The 14,446-nt window shown below is 36.4% G+C and overlaps 1 protein-coding gene across 3 annotated transcripts in view; it reads left to right on the top strand.

Moving 5' to 3' along the window:
* Positions 1 to 13,396, top strand: part of SNX24 (sorting nexin 24) — a 94,315-nt gene extending 80,919 nt beyond the window's left edge. For all 3 annotated transcript variants that reach the window (XM_040090891.2, XM_040090894.2, XM_040090893.2), the window contains 4 exons: positions 5,951 to 6,045; positions 7,162 to 7,194; positions 8,043 to 8,107; positions 12,563 to 13,396. In XM_040090891.2, the coding sequence (XP_039946825.1) occupies positions 5,951 to 6,045; positions 7,162 to 7,194; positions 8,043 to 8,107; positions 12,563 to 12,633 (264 nt within the window). In that variant the 3' untranslated portion in view covers positions 12,634 to 13,396. The remainder of the gene's footprint in view (positions 1 to 5,950; positions 6,046 to 7,161; positions 7,195 to 8,042; positions 8,108 to 12,562) is intronic.
* Positions 13,397 to 14,446: the final 1,050 nt, after the last annotated feature.

Raw genomic sequence — 14,446 nt, 5'->3', positions numbered from 1 at the left:
GCTTGCTTTTTAACAAGCCTTCTTCCCCTGTACTCTTGAGAAGACTTTTCCAAACCTAACTATCTAATTTGTGTTTCTTCCTAGAATGTATATTTTCAGGCTCTACTGATTCATATATATATATAAAATATATATTGTGAGAGTGTGTGTGTGTGTGTGTGTGTGTGTGTGTGTGTATATATATATATATATATATATATATCTAAGGTATTTCTGTACCTGTTTGTTATCACCACCACTATTCACATTGTCTTAATTACTTGCTCATTTTCCATGTTCCTAGTGGTCTGTTACTTCTGAAAAATACTTCAATTTACACATTTTGAAATCAGCATCTAATTTTGTGTCTGTCATTAGAGGATGTAGTCATTCTTTGTATTACTTTTTATTGTTACTTATTTTTAAAAGCCTTTCTTGTTCCTGCTGTGTTTTTATGATATCATTAACTTGGCCTGCCCTTCTTTTCCTTTCTGCCTGTTTCTTTTCCTTTTACTCTTGATTTCTTAATTTCTCATCCAGCTTTGTATTAACCTCCAGTTCTTTGAGCAGTGTGTCAGGAAATTGTATTGACCGCTTCCTTTCATTTGTATTTTTCAAAGGAACTGTTCTTGCACTTTGTTTCTAATCATTCAAGGACTGGTCTCCTTTTTTACTAAAGTTCACTGTTTGCTCCCACTAAATTATGTTCCCACTTTTCTGGAAAAAAAAAATCAATATTTTATTTTTCACATCAAATGGATTTGTAGACTTAGTCACGAGTCTGCACTTAATAGTTAAATGTTAGTTGGAACTGTAAATGTGTTTTCAACTAGGTTTGTAGCTAAAGTGCTCTCATCCTGAGACCTATGTGGTAGTATTTTTAGTCAAAATGAGCAAACTGCCTTGCAGTTTAAGTTATAGACACTGTTATGAATTCCTGCATACACATTTGGTGATGATCCAGTAGTCATTTAACCTATTGGACTTCCCTTTCATCTAATTTATCGTTGCATAGCTTGATATTCCTATGATAGATGGATTTGTCACTCATGACATACTGGGGGAGTTTTAAGCTCACAGGAAGTGTCCTCCAGTTGTGAGGTTCAGAGGTGCAATTCCCCTCTGTCCTTTTTTTGAAACTCTTGTGATGTTACATTATCTTTCAGATAGTTCAGTTAGAACTTCTGGACCTTTGTTGGATGTGTTTTGTCTTATAATACCTTTAGTCAACATTTGTTCCCTTTCAAGGTCCACTGCGCCGATGTCACTCTTACTGTTGACTTTCCTTTGAAGTGTTAACACTCTTTGTGGGAGTGTTAGTTAGCTGATGCTTCATATGGAGCATCACTTCTGTGTTGTACGTGTGTTTGCACGCTTCTGGAAATTTTAAGCACATTTTTAAGCACGTTTGATAAACTCCTTCTATTCTTATATACGTGTATACTTCTGGTAGTAATGAAAAAGGGAAATTATTTTTAGAATTAATCCTAGTTAATAACCTCTAAGAAGCCTCACTGAACAAGGGAGTGAGTTTCTTCATAGTTCTTCACAATGGATACCATAAAACATTATTGTATCTGTTATTTCTTTAAAAAAGCTTACTCTTACAAGTCTGGTTCCTTTTTCTACTTGGTGGGGTTTTGGGTTTTTTTAGCTAATATGTTCTTTTGATTACCTTTTAATCATTTCATGGGGCTGTGTAAAGCAGTTCAGGAAAAGCAGGTTAATAGAAGAATATAGACTCTAAAATGTTCTAAAAGATGTGGATTTTGGTCCCAGTGGAGACTGACACTCCAGCCTACTTACTGTAGCTGGAATGTATTGATTTTCTTTTCCCCCATTTTAGCTGCACCACTGAATTAGGTATTGTGAAGCATCTTTCCCTGTGAAGAGAGGAAAAACTGTCATGAACTTTTTCACCCTAACAGTACAACCTTTCAAAATAAACCCGATTGAATGGAAAAGTCTGTAAGAACCCTGTAACTCAGCTCCCACTCACTTTTCTCCCTTTCCAACAGCTCTTCCAGCAACCTCAAGAAAGTGTGAAAGGAGACTGTAAGAAATTGATTTTTAAATATTTCTTCATTAAAAACAGCAATAATAATAATAATAATAATAATAATAATAATAATAATAATAATAATAGAAAATGATGCATTTCTGTGGCATGATCTCTGAAGGTTAGCAAAGTGGTCTTGTTTAGGTTTTCAGCAAGATGTTCAGTTACTGTTATAATTGGCTGATGAGTAGGTTTGGGCCTAACTAGAATGCCAGTGTTCGATTTCACAGTGTCCTCTGTGAAGATATGTCACCATTTACCCTGGCTTTAGTGACAATTTTCTAAAAAGGAAACTCATGGGAAATCATTATGCTGTTTATATGTCTCCCTTGTTGGAGTGCATTGTCCTGTGATATTTTAGGACTATTTTCCACTGCATGATGGCATCTAGCTAAGGTTAAGGCAGAACAAGTCCCTTTGCAATTTTGTGACTATATTTTACTTACTGAAGGAGAAAAGATAACCGACAATTAAGTATTTCAGATGTCACTGAAAGAACATGTGCAACTAATCAATGACATCCTGAGGGAACATGATTTTATGAAACTGATAAGGTAGACAAATTGGGGATTTTATTATTTGTCTTACATAATAATAATTGCACCCTTCCAATGAAAAAGACATTTCTGCTGATGTAAACATCAGACTTTCCCTTGTGTTGTGTTGTGGGTTTATCTCCCGAAGCACAGAGTAGTTCATTAAAGTATGACAGTATCAGATAAACACCCTTTACAATTTTTTAAGGAAATAAGACACTTCTAGTTCAGCTGAAATCAATGAGTTAAAAAATGTATTTCTGGAGTCACTTGCCGAATCACTTGCTAGAGGTTGTATTAGCTCGTTTAGTTTTGGGGGAAGAGAGGGTTTTATTTACTTTAGGAAGGAAATATGTATCCTGGGGGTTTTTTCTTAAATTAGCCTTTTTAGCACTCTGGGACCTGTATTTGAAACTCATTACTATGATCTTGATAGAATTTGGATGCAACAAAAATTCACATTACAACAAAACTAAATGGAAGTTTTTATCTCTTTGAAATAAAACAGGGCAAAAAAGGTAGCTAGCCATGCTTACAAGCCAATGTCATGTACTCACTTGAACAAATGCTGCAGTTGAGCATATTACATCACAAATTATAGGCAGTGGTTGAGAAACTACCTGCTGGTTCCTTTTTTTGCATACCTATCATTTAAAGATTGTCAGGTTTGCAAAATACAGATTTCTTACAAGTTTTCAGACTGAAGTAAAAAAATCTGTTCCAGGTAAATTAAAGCAATTATAATAACATTTGTGATTTAAGAGTATATTTTTTTTAAACTTAAATAGCAAGCTGAGAATGCTTATTTTTTTCTAGACATCCATTTTGGGTCACCACCAGAATTAGGAAACGTGTTTAGACAGATACAACAAATCCATGGTGGCTGATTGGTGCTTGTGGGGGTTTTGTTTTGGTATTGGTTGGTTGGTTGGGGTTTGTGTGGGGGTTTTGTTGTTTTTTCTTTGGTTTGATTTAGTTTTATTGTTGTTATCAGGCTTTTTTTTTTCCCTTTCCTTTGGTTTCCACCATATATTTTAAATGGCAAGATTATGTCCTCACCACTTGTTGAATCAAAGCCAATGAAGTCAAGCCAGAAGATAATTTGCCCCCATTAGTATAATTAACTTGTAAACTTCAGGGTTTGGGGGTTTTTTGATGCTTAAAAATCCATGTCACATTACACTACATCACTTGAAAAATCTTTCTTTGGTCAATGCAATCATTCCTTCCTTCATAAAATTCTGGAAATGACAAAATTCCCAATCAGCAGTGGTGGTGTACAAAAACAGTGCAATGCAAAATTGCCTTTGCTTCTCTGCAAATTCTATATTTTCAAGTTTAGTGATCACCAAAGGAGAGTTATTGACAGCTAAAAAACTGTATGGCTTAACACACTAAAATGGATGCTATTTGCTTACTTCTTCTTGTGAAAGGTGTTTGGTTAGGCCAGAAATAGCAGGGCTTGGGTTGACTTGATACATGTTGTGGGGAAAAAAACCCAAAAACAACAACAAAATAGACTGAGGTATTAATCTCAAGCAAGTGGAAGTAGAAGCAAATAGGCTTTTAAAAGCTGTCAGTAGTTTTCCTTTTATAAAATGGTGTAACCTTCTGTTCTTCCCTGCTCCATTCAGCAGCCTCAGCAGGCAGCTCATCTTTTAGAAAAAGCTGTCAAGCGTTTTAAGCATGAAGTTGCATATAAGCACTGGATGCCCTTATACATCTTTCTATGACTTTCTGTGGTTCCTCATTGCATATAATTAGCAAGGTGGTTTTATTTGAGCCAGTAATACACATTTCTATGCAATTCACACATCCTCTGAATATGCATCCAGCTCCACACCTTCTTTTGTGCATAACCTGAATGCAGAAAGGGATAAATTTTGCAACAGCAGGGTGCTGATTTTGCAGAATGCAAACAAAGTGGCATTTTTTTAATGCAGCATCTTCATATAGAGGTGAACTGAAAGGCTTAACACTTACCAGCATCTTAGACCTCCTTGTTTGTTGCATCCCTTAAAATCTAGAGCAACAAAGTTCAAAAGCTGCATTTTTCCTTGTTCTTTTCTTCAAACATTTTAGTGATGGCCTCAGCTGCTGAGAAAATGTAGCCTCTGAATTCAGAGTTGCAGATGTAATATAAAAAAAGATCCAGTTCTCAAATATCTTTGATTTTAAATGCTTTTCAAATCCATTGACATCTTATGTAATTTTAATATTAAGCAGGTTTTCCATACACAAATAACAAAACCATTTGCTATAAAACCTGCTATAAAATCTCGATGACTTCTAGATGTCTCTTCCAACCTTTCTCTTTTTTTGTGATCCTGCTATCCTCTATCTACCATTGTGTCTCCCTTGTGATATTATAATGTTAAAAAATACACACGCAGGAGTAAGTTACCTCCTGAATGTAGGAGTAATGTGTCTTTCCATCACCAGACTTGCTTCTCTATGTTTATTTCTTCTATCATAGGGTGGGAAAGTGAACAGGATGAACATGGAAAGCTTTTTCAATTTAATTTTAATCCAGTGAAGAGTCAATTTAATTTTAATCCAGTGAAGTTTCTTCCATTCATACATTCACTTGAGGTTTATGAAGGAAATCTCTTTAAGAAAGCTTATGGCTTCCTTTTTCTTGTGAAATACCCATTTTCAGAATGTATGTCAGTATGAACAGTAAAGAAATACGAGCTTAATCTTTCAGGTGAGATGTTGGTTGAATTTATGAACTGTTTTTCTTTGCCTTGTGAAAACTGTAGATGATCTCATCAAAGAAAAAAAACAGAGGATGTAGTCTGGCCATTATGTGGCCATTGTATAATGGCAAGTCTGGCCAGCAGCTGTGTGATCAGAGCTTTGTCATTCGCAGCCGTAGTGCAGGTACATGGAGTTATGTTATAAGCTGACCTGTCAAGCCAAGCAAGGAGTTTCCCTTGTTGTCATTTACCAAGACATGCATTAAAAAGACTGCACAAATGGAGATTTCTGCTGCTCATAAGCCAGGTGATAGTTGAACATGAAAGCACTGAGCTGAGGCTATTTTATTTTATATTTTAAATAAACAGAATTTTATTCACAAATGAGCATGCCATAACTTAGTTCCAGAATCAAACATCTCTGCTTGAGAGGCATGTAGGTTGGAACCAGAGATGGCAGGTGAAAAAGAATGTAGTAGCATAAGCTGAATGTATTTCTGGGTGATTCATCAAGAACTGTGGTTTTCCTATCAAAATGAGTCATTTCAACAGAGTTGTAGAAAAATGGAGAGTTGAAAACTATTGCAAGAGAGAAATGTTTTAGCAGCTTGAATGAAACTGTGTGATATCTAAAATATTTTTAATATGTGGGTTTCTATTGTGCCTTTTTTTTATAGACAGTAATTCTGGAAAATGAAGAGCTCCCTAAGATATTTCTTGATTTTCTGAATGTTCGTCATGTACCTACCTTGCCAAAAGCAGAAAGCTGTGGGTAAGCTCTCCTTTACTGAAAAATATACGGAGGCCAAAAGGCCCATATCCACTCAGTGCTGATGCAATTCTATTGACTTAAAATGGTCTTGCTGCCAACTCTAACACTATAAAATAAATGGGCATTAGGTTCATGTTAAGTATGTTTATATATCCCCAAAGGGTCGTAAAATAAATCCAGCATGTTAAAAGACAGAAGGGAAGTTAATATTCTTGGAAAGCAAAGGAGAGCTTAGATGAGAAAAATATGACTTTCTTGTAGATCGTGAAATATCTACTGAAATGTAAGATATTCATAAGCACAGACTAAAATTGCATAGAAAGCCTTTACATGTGTTTTATGATCATAGTATCTGCACAAAATGGAAGCTCATTCCATGATCATCTTATGATTTCACTCTGTGTGTTCAAAAATAAGGTTCTTTCACCATTCTGATGACTTTACCCCAGTGACCCAACTGCCCATTCCCTAGGAAGGGTTCCTAACCAGGGTGGCAGAAGGCAATCTTAGTATGATGAGTGTAACAACTACAGAAGTACCTGAGCCAGTGTACTTCCAGTGTAACTGGAAGCTCTGTTACCATCTGCAGCTATGAACTTTGCAGGGAAGATTTCTTTTGCTGTGTAAGATGACGTGGTTGATAGTGCAGAAGCGTTACCAGAACATGCTTCCCAGAAAGCCACATGGCCCTTTTCCATTTGGGGTAAGCTGCAGTGGTGACAAGGAAAGTTTACCTGAAGATAATTCTGAAGCCTTCTTGGAGGGCTTGGAGGTCTCTATGGCCCAGGGCAGTGTCCAGAGTGATTCAGAAAGCTATCAGGCTTGTAGTTTTCACTTGCAGTTAATGACATCAGCCAGTATCTTCAGTGGAACTATACCTCAGTACTTCACAGATAGATAGATACAGGGATGGAAATTAATTTATTACAGTAAAGTGCGTGCTGTAATTTTCATGTAGTGGTGATTATAAAATGATACAATCTCCCACATACATTTCCTTATGTGCATTATGTGGCCACTGACCAGAACCCCTTTGGTGATTCTTAAAGGATTTGGGGGTTTTAATTGTAAAATTAATTTTGTTGTAACCAAAGCTTCCTCTCACTTTACTTGCAGCTCTTTTGATGAAACAGAATCTGAAGAATCAAGGTGAGCTTGATTTCAACTCTTTGTAGGGCACCTGATTAATAAACTACTTAAATTGTTGGCATTTACTTTAATTTTTCCTTTCAGTTAACAAGTTAGAAGTAGTTTAGCATTAAAATTAGATGTATTTGTTAAATGTTACCATCAGCTGTGCTATATCTATCCATTTTTAGTGTGGCTTGAACATAGTTATACTAGTGTTGAGAAATTCCTTACAAAACTGACAGAATACTGCCAGCTCCAAAATGTATCTGAGAATGTATTTTTTATAGCAAGAAGATTTAGCAGAAGAAATTAGTGGTCTAGGCTCTTCCCTATGCATTTAGAGCTTGGAATGTACATGTACAGAGCAGAGTGGAGAGGGCTGGGCTGGGGAGGTTGTCCATGCCATGGCTGAGGGCGGAAATCAGGCATGGGGGCTTCCAAGGACTTCTCTCCATGGGTGACGGGTACACCAACCTCTTTAGGGGCTGTAAGAACATGGTGGCATTTTGAGTCTGTTTGGTGGCCTGGAGAGCCTATAGACATGGAGCTTCGTTGTGGTCTGGTAGCCTGCATGACAACACCAGATGCCAGGGAGCAGAGGGGAGCAGAGCAGGATCAGGAGATCTCAGAGACAGCTGCAGGCCACTCCTCCTGTATGTAGCCCCTTCATTTCGGCTTGACATTGAGGGTTTCACTATATGGCTGAGGACGAGTGAGGTTTGCTTTCAGGAGATGGAGCCTGCCCTTCTGGGCAGCACTGGTGTGCGAAACTGCACTGCATGGCTCCTCACTTTATCAAAGCTAGTTTGTAGAATAGTCTGTTTGCTGTCCCTTGATACTTACATCCCTGTTCTTGACCTTTCCAGCAAACTGTCCCACCAGCCTGTGCTGCTGTTCCTAAGGGATCCATATGTCTTGCCTAAAGCCAACGGTAATCAAATCTGTCATCTGTTAACGGCACTTTACTGATCTGACCCTGCACTGCATAAACCACATTATTATTACTAATACCGACTTAGTCAAATGACACTGGTCCAAAATCTAGTAACTTTCCAATAAAACGATAGTTCTTGTGTAAAAAAAACCAACATTAAAACACAAAGTGGGATAGGTGATTTGTAAAAGGGTGGAATTTTCTCCCCCAGTTTTTCTTTCAGGCAAACCTACTGAGAATTCAAATCAAAAGATGAAGAAAGCTGCTTTTCTTTTTTTGTTGTTGACCCTTTGGCTGTTTTGCCTGAAGGATGTGAACTTTGAGGCTTAGTCCTTTGTAAGTGCTTTTTCCCTAAACATCAGTCAATCTACTGCAAGCGTGTTTGTATTTCCATTTGGATTATTTCTTATAATTTCTAACTTCTAGAACTCTCTATGGGGAAAAAAAGTGTACTTTAAGTGTAAGTGATTTTCACAGGACATTTACATTAGACTTACGTGGTTCAAAAGAGTGTTTGAAATTCTTATAAACTTTTCTTTTTAATATAAAAAGGTTTTTGAATTAATAATTCAGGGAATTTACCCTGTCTTAAATTAAATGTGTGCAGGAAAAAAAAGTACCATTTTCAGAGTATGTTCCTCTTGGCTTTGTCATTTTACCTGTTTGAACTTGTTGTTTCTACTAAATATTTTATTAAAAAATGTAATATGCTTTCAGAAGAGAATTTTCTCCCTAAACTGCACATAGATTCTTTTTTAATGTGGCATTTTGTTTCATTTTACAAAATACTGTGTAGAAATGAGTTTCTCACACTGCCTTGAAATTCATTGAATTTTTAAGAATCAATTTAGGAAAGAACACTTTCTTGCTTTTTCTGGAGAATGGAGTGTACTTCCTTGAGATTTTCTCAAGATGTTTATAAATACTTGAGTGGAGGGAGGGCATAAGAAAGAGAAAGCCAATCTCTTCAGTGCTGCCCAGTGATAGGACTAGAACATAAGGAACATTTTCCTAAGCCTGGACACAGGTTGTCTGGAGTGGTGTTGGGTCTCCACTCTTGGAGACACTCAGAAACTGCCAGGCCCTGATCCTGGGTGACTGTCTGCAGCTTCTCCTGCTTGAACAGGAGTTTGGACCAGATCACCTTCAGTCATCTCCCAGTGGCAGCTATTCTGTGGTTCTGTTGGGTTTTTTTCCAAGCTGTTTATCAAAACCATAGGGACAAGCTCATGTATTTTGAGAGGGTTAAGTAGTCTCTCTTGCAGGCAGTGTCCACACTAGCTAGTAGTGAGGCCAAACACTATTGACCCATGAAGTCTTACTGAACTCCGGCATGCAACTACAGTGAAACACAGACAACAGAGATCCAGTGTGATTCAGGTCCACATCAGAAGACACATTACAAGGCTGTTTAGCTTTTACTTTGACTTAGCACTAGTCTGATCTCACAGACCCAATGTTCATTTGAGGCTGAAGTGCAAATCACAAAATCGATGAACCAAAGCACGGTAAGGGGAGGAGGTCACTGCAGAGGGTCATGTCTGACCCAAGTGACTACAGTAATGAAGAATCACCCAAAGAGTAACCTCTGTTTATAAGTTGGTCCAGATGCTGCCTATACTAATATTTGGAATAAACCACATTGCATGTCTTAATCTTAGTCTTTAATGTTCCTGCTAATTGTACACTTGATTCCTCAAAACCCTGGTAATAAATAACAAACATCGTGTAACTCCATACCATTCCAAAAAGAGAAAATGGATTTCGTATACAGTTATGCCAAAAAGTTGGGATGCTTAGTATTTCCAGCCGACATGTAATATTTTGCTATAAGACTTCAAGATTCTGCAGTTCTGTGATGGTATTTATCTCCCTTCCATAATATGTACTCTGAGTAAGGGTAAGCTTCCTTTTTGTGAAATCATTAGGAACTTTCCAATGAATTTTGTAATTGTTAAGTTATGCAAAAAAAGCCTTAAGATAAAGGCCTCTTCTAATGAGTAACATGTTTAAATATTGAGTAGGCCTCATTAATGACATCTGAAACAAAGGACATTTCAAACTTTCGCCAAGCCATTTTCTGGTCTTGATCCACAGTATTTAGAATTTTATATGGCAGGTGAATATTCTTTGTATTTGAAAACCCTAAAACATCAAATACACTGCAAGTCATTCTATAACTTAATGAATTACAACACAAATTAGAATGTGAGTTGTGGTTTAAAAAAGGAAGAAGAAAACCAAATCCTGAGTCTAGAGGCTCTACCAGTTGACTCAAGTCTAGTTATAAAGAAACAAAGTTTTTACACAACTACCATTGCCTTTAATTCTTGTTTTTAGTTTGCAGCACAGAGAAAATATAGATGAGCTTTCTAAAATTTTCCCTCTCTGATCAGTTCTTACTTTGATAGACTCTGATTCCTTTGTAAAAACAGCCAAGGTTGTTCAACCTATGACCAAAAGTAAGTGTCCAGTAAGAAATAAATATTTGTTGTATGTATTCTTTGAAGAAGGTGAATTTCAATCAGAAGTCTTTCCTGGATACAGGAATGCCAGTGTTAACATATTTCAATAAATAGAAAATAATGTGAGTTTTAGACAAAATAAATAACTATTTCTGGAATATAATATTCGAAGAACATTTTTACCATGTCATTGCACTGTTACTTTTCTTTATTAAAGATATTAAATATAATCTTGCTAGTATTCCAGTGACTGGGCTTTAAACACTGTTGAATTGTTGAAACAATTTTTCCATATGCTTCAAACTGGAGGTGATACTTTGGAAGATTAAAAAATGGGATTTTAGATTTACTCTATTTTGCTTGAAAATTGTTCTGATGATTCTTTAATTCATACAAACATCACAGATCTACAAGACTGTGCTTTTTTTGTGTTTATACCTAAGATATATATATATATATATATATACACATACACACTTTAGTTGTATTTAACTTAAAATTTATATGCTTGATTTAAGCAGAAAAGGCTCACATTAAATCTAACGTCATGAAGTTGTATCATTTTGAAAATCAATCCTTATTTTCCTATATATTCTTCCTATAGGAGAACCAATAAAAACTGGTTTCTGGAACTGCATCATTTAATCTAGAAGGAAAGCATCAGATCACCATTACAAGTGTACTTTTGATAACATTAATGAAAACTGCATAGGGTTATTCTGCTAGGGTAATTTGGGACAGATGAGCTTACAGGATTTGAGGAAACATTATTGGATTCAAAATAGTAGCAAGTAATTTATAATTATAACATACTATGAGAAGCTGGGTAGAATTATGCATATACTGATTACAGTTGAGGTTACAGTTCATGAAAACATCCTAAAATACCTCTGTTCATAATATCTGTAATATTCTGAAATCACTTTGTTAATAACAATGAAATAACACATTTAAGACAATAAGGATTGTTTTTATAGGGTCTAAATCTACTATTTCTCAATATTTTTACTTCCAAAATTATTTCTGTGAAAGAATTACGGACAAATCCTAATTCCCGCCCATATTAGGTGATCTAATTTATCAAATACTAATGATTTTTATAAAAGTTGTATCTCCCTTTTGTGAATATCCTGTAGGCTGATAGTTGAAGGTTTGATTAGTGTTTCTGCATCAGAAACAGTTTGTTCATAGCAGAAAATCCACTTCTAGTATACTAACAATTTTAAGGTTGCAAGATGTGATCAGAAATTCTTAGTTTTAATGCCTGGCGATTTAAATAGACCTTTCATCAAAACCTTAGGTGTTGGTGCATTTCAAAAATCTTTCCAACTCAACAGTATACATTCATGTACATGGATCTATTTACTGTGTTCTATCAGGCAATTCTTTCATGCCAAATGCAACATGAAAATTAACTGGTGATTTCCTCTGCATCCATGACAACAAAGTAGTGGTACCGTAGGATGACATTTTGTAACATGACTTTTTATGTTGATTGGACAACCTGAAAATTTCTTGCCTCAAATAATCATCTTTGTACAGGCATCCTCAAGCCTTCTCAGTCTAAACATTGCTGTAAACCACAATACAAAAAACAGCTTTGAAGTATTCCCAGTAGTAATCATGAAATTTCTTTAAGTATATTGAGATTTTGTTAGAAACTGAATTGCCAGTGTAATCCATCTTCCTTGCAAGAAAAGATTCAGATAAAGAACTGGAGCCTAGCAGCATTAAGTATTAGAACATTCCTTTAAATCAATAAGCTACAAATCTGCCAGCACATTCATGCAATGCCCAGTGCTACCCTGAAGTGGCTTTAGTGCTGAAACAGCATTACTAATGCCACATCCCCAACATGGATAAACAGTTGAGTGATGCAGTAACCCTAAGTAAATGAGGCCTTACCTAGTTAAGTTTCACAAAAACATTTATATTGTACTGAAATTGATAAGTAAGTAAGTTTCTTTCTTTTTTTTTCTTTTTTCAGATGACTTTCCAAATGTAGTTATAGACGGAATTCTCCATGGAATATTTTATCCTCATTTACTGCCCAGGTAGAAGTAATACAAGACAAGAAGCTGAAACAAGTCTCTGAGTCGTGGTTAATAGAATTAACAGGAATAAAATTCTGTGATGTGAAAATTATGCTCAGAAGCAAGAGGCACAACCTCAGTTTAAGTTCAAGCATTATGTCTTTTTAAATAAAATCACTGTCATTACAGTTGCTGCTTTAAAAAAAAAAAGATAAGGAAACAACAGTATTGAAGTTATTTATGCCTACTATATATTGACATGCTCTATTTAACACTAAATGTTCTAAGTCATACACTGAATTATGCTAACCTTTGAAAAGTTTTACTAATTATTTCTGTAATTTCTATTAAAGCAAACACTAAACCATTTTGCACCAGGATTTTTCCCAGCACATGACCCACTGCTGGCACTGGATGGATTAAAAGGGCTGAAGAGTGTGTGCGCAGAATTGGAAACATGCTTTCACATTCTGAAACACATAGCACTCTCTAAGGAAATCTTCTAGATTCCTGTTGAAATTATTTTACTTACCAGGAGCTTTTACGTGGCTTTTACACATTTCCATTCAGTTATGACATCTACCCTGTGTGTTTGGTTACTCTCCACTTGCTGACTGTATTTCATATATTAACATCTTATAAATCACAGAAAATACAACTCTGTGGTAAACTAAAGGAAGAATACTATGATCAAACTAAAACTGATACATATATATGTATGTTCAGATTTACCTGGAAATTTGTATGTGTGCTACTGGACATTACAAAATAAATTACTAAGACATGAATGTACCACTTCAGTGGGGTTTTTTGTGCTTTTCTATTGAAATTTTTCTGAGATTCTGTCATCTGAGATGGGCCTCATAGATGTCTCCACATGAAGTATGAGAAAATACCTGTGTGTCTGCTCATTTAGAGCTCTTAGCTTAGCTGAACATGGTAGCCTTACAAAACTGTATGTCTTCATGAAAAAAAAAAAAAAATCAGTGTAATGGAACACAGAGCAAGCCACTGGGCTCATCAGCAGAATGGAATGTTACACAAAAGTAGCAATGGCAAAGCTAGGTACAGATTTAAGTCTGATCCTGGAGACACATGGGTTGCCTGCTCTAACTACTAAATGTGGTTGGAAGCTGTTTGGGAAGAGTGGAAAGGTGGGACTTGGATAAAAGGTAGGCCTGTGACTGCAGCACTTGTTCAGGTAGCATAACTTTATGAGGTCTGTATGCTCAGCCTCCAGGAAAGCTTTCAACTACTGGCAGAAAGCCAGTTGGGCAAAGCAGTCTGGGGTATTCTCACTCCTGCTTGTTAACCCTACTCCCAGAGGTGCTTTTCAGAGAATTTTACTTCAAACAGCTAGTAGAAAGAAAAGTGATCAGGGGTAAAATGGAAATTTGATTGCCTAGCACTAGGCAAATTTAGAAGCCCTTGCCAAGTTTTCCTCCAGTTCTGTTTGCAGAGGACAGTAATCTTTTCACAGGTCTCAGAAAAGAAGTGTATTTACCTTCAGGAGAGACCTCAGGGCTGTGGATGAAGAACCAGCAGAAGCATCCTCTAACTGCAAATGACATGTCAGGAGAACATGGAGTAAATTCCTGCCCACAGCTTTTTCCTGTTTCCTTGTGAGTGGAATGCCAGTAGGTACCTACAAGCTCTGTGTTGTAGCAGTCTCTTCTACCTTTCGATACTTCACACAGGCTCCAGGACACCCTACAGGAATCTAGTCACCACAAAGAGGAGTGGTGTGCTGCCCACTGTACAGGATGAGTCCTTCATCAGATCTTGGCACTGCCTCTTCCATCTTGAGTCCTAAAACAGTCAACTCAAAAGGAAAAAAA

The sequence above is a fragment of the Hirundo rustica genome, chromosome Z, assembly GCF_015227805.2.
Source record: "Hirundo rustica isolate bHirRus1 chromosome Z, bHirRus1.pri.v3, whole genome shotgun sequence".
NCBI classification, from domain to species: Eukaryota; Metazoa; Chordata; class Aves; order Passeriformes; family Hirundinidae; genus Hirundo; species Hirundo rustica.
The sequence above is the reverse complement of the archived record's forward strand: the minus strand, read 5'-3'. Positions and strand labels throughout refer to the sequence as shown.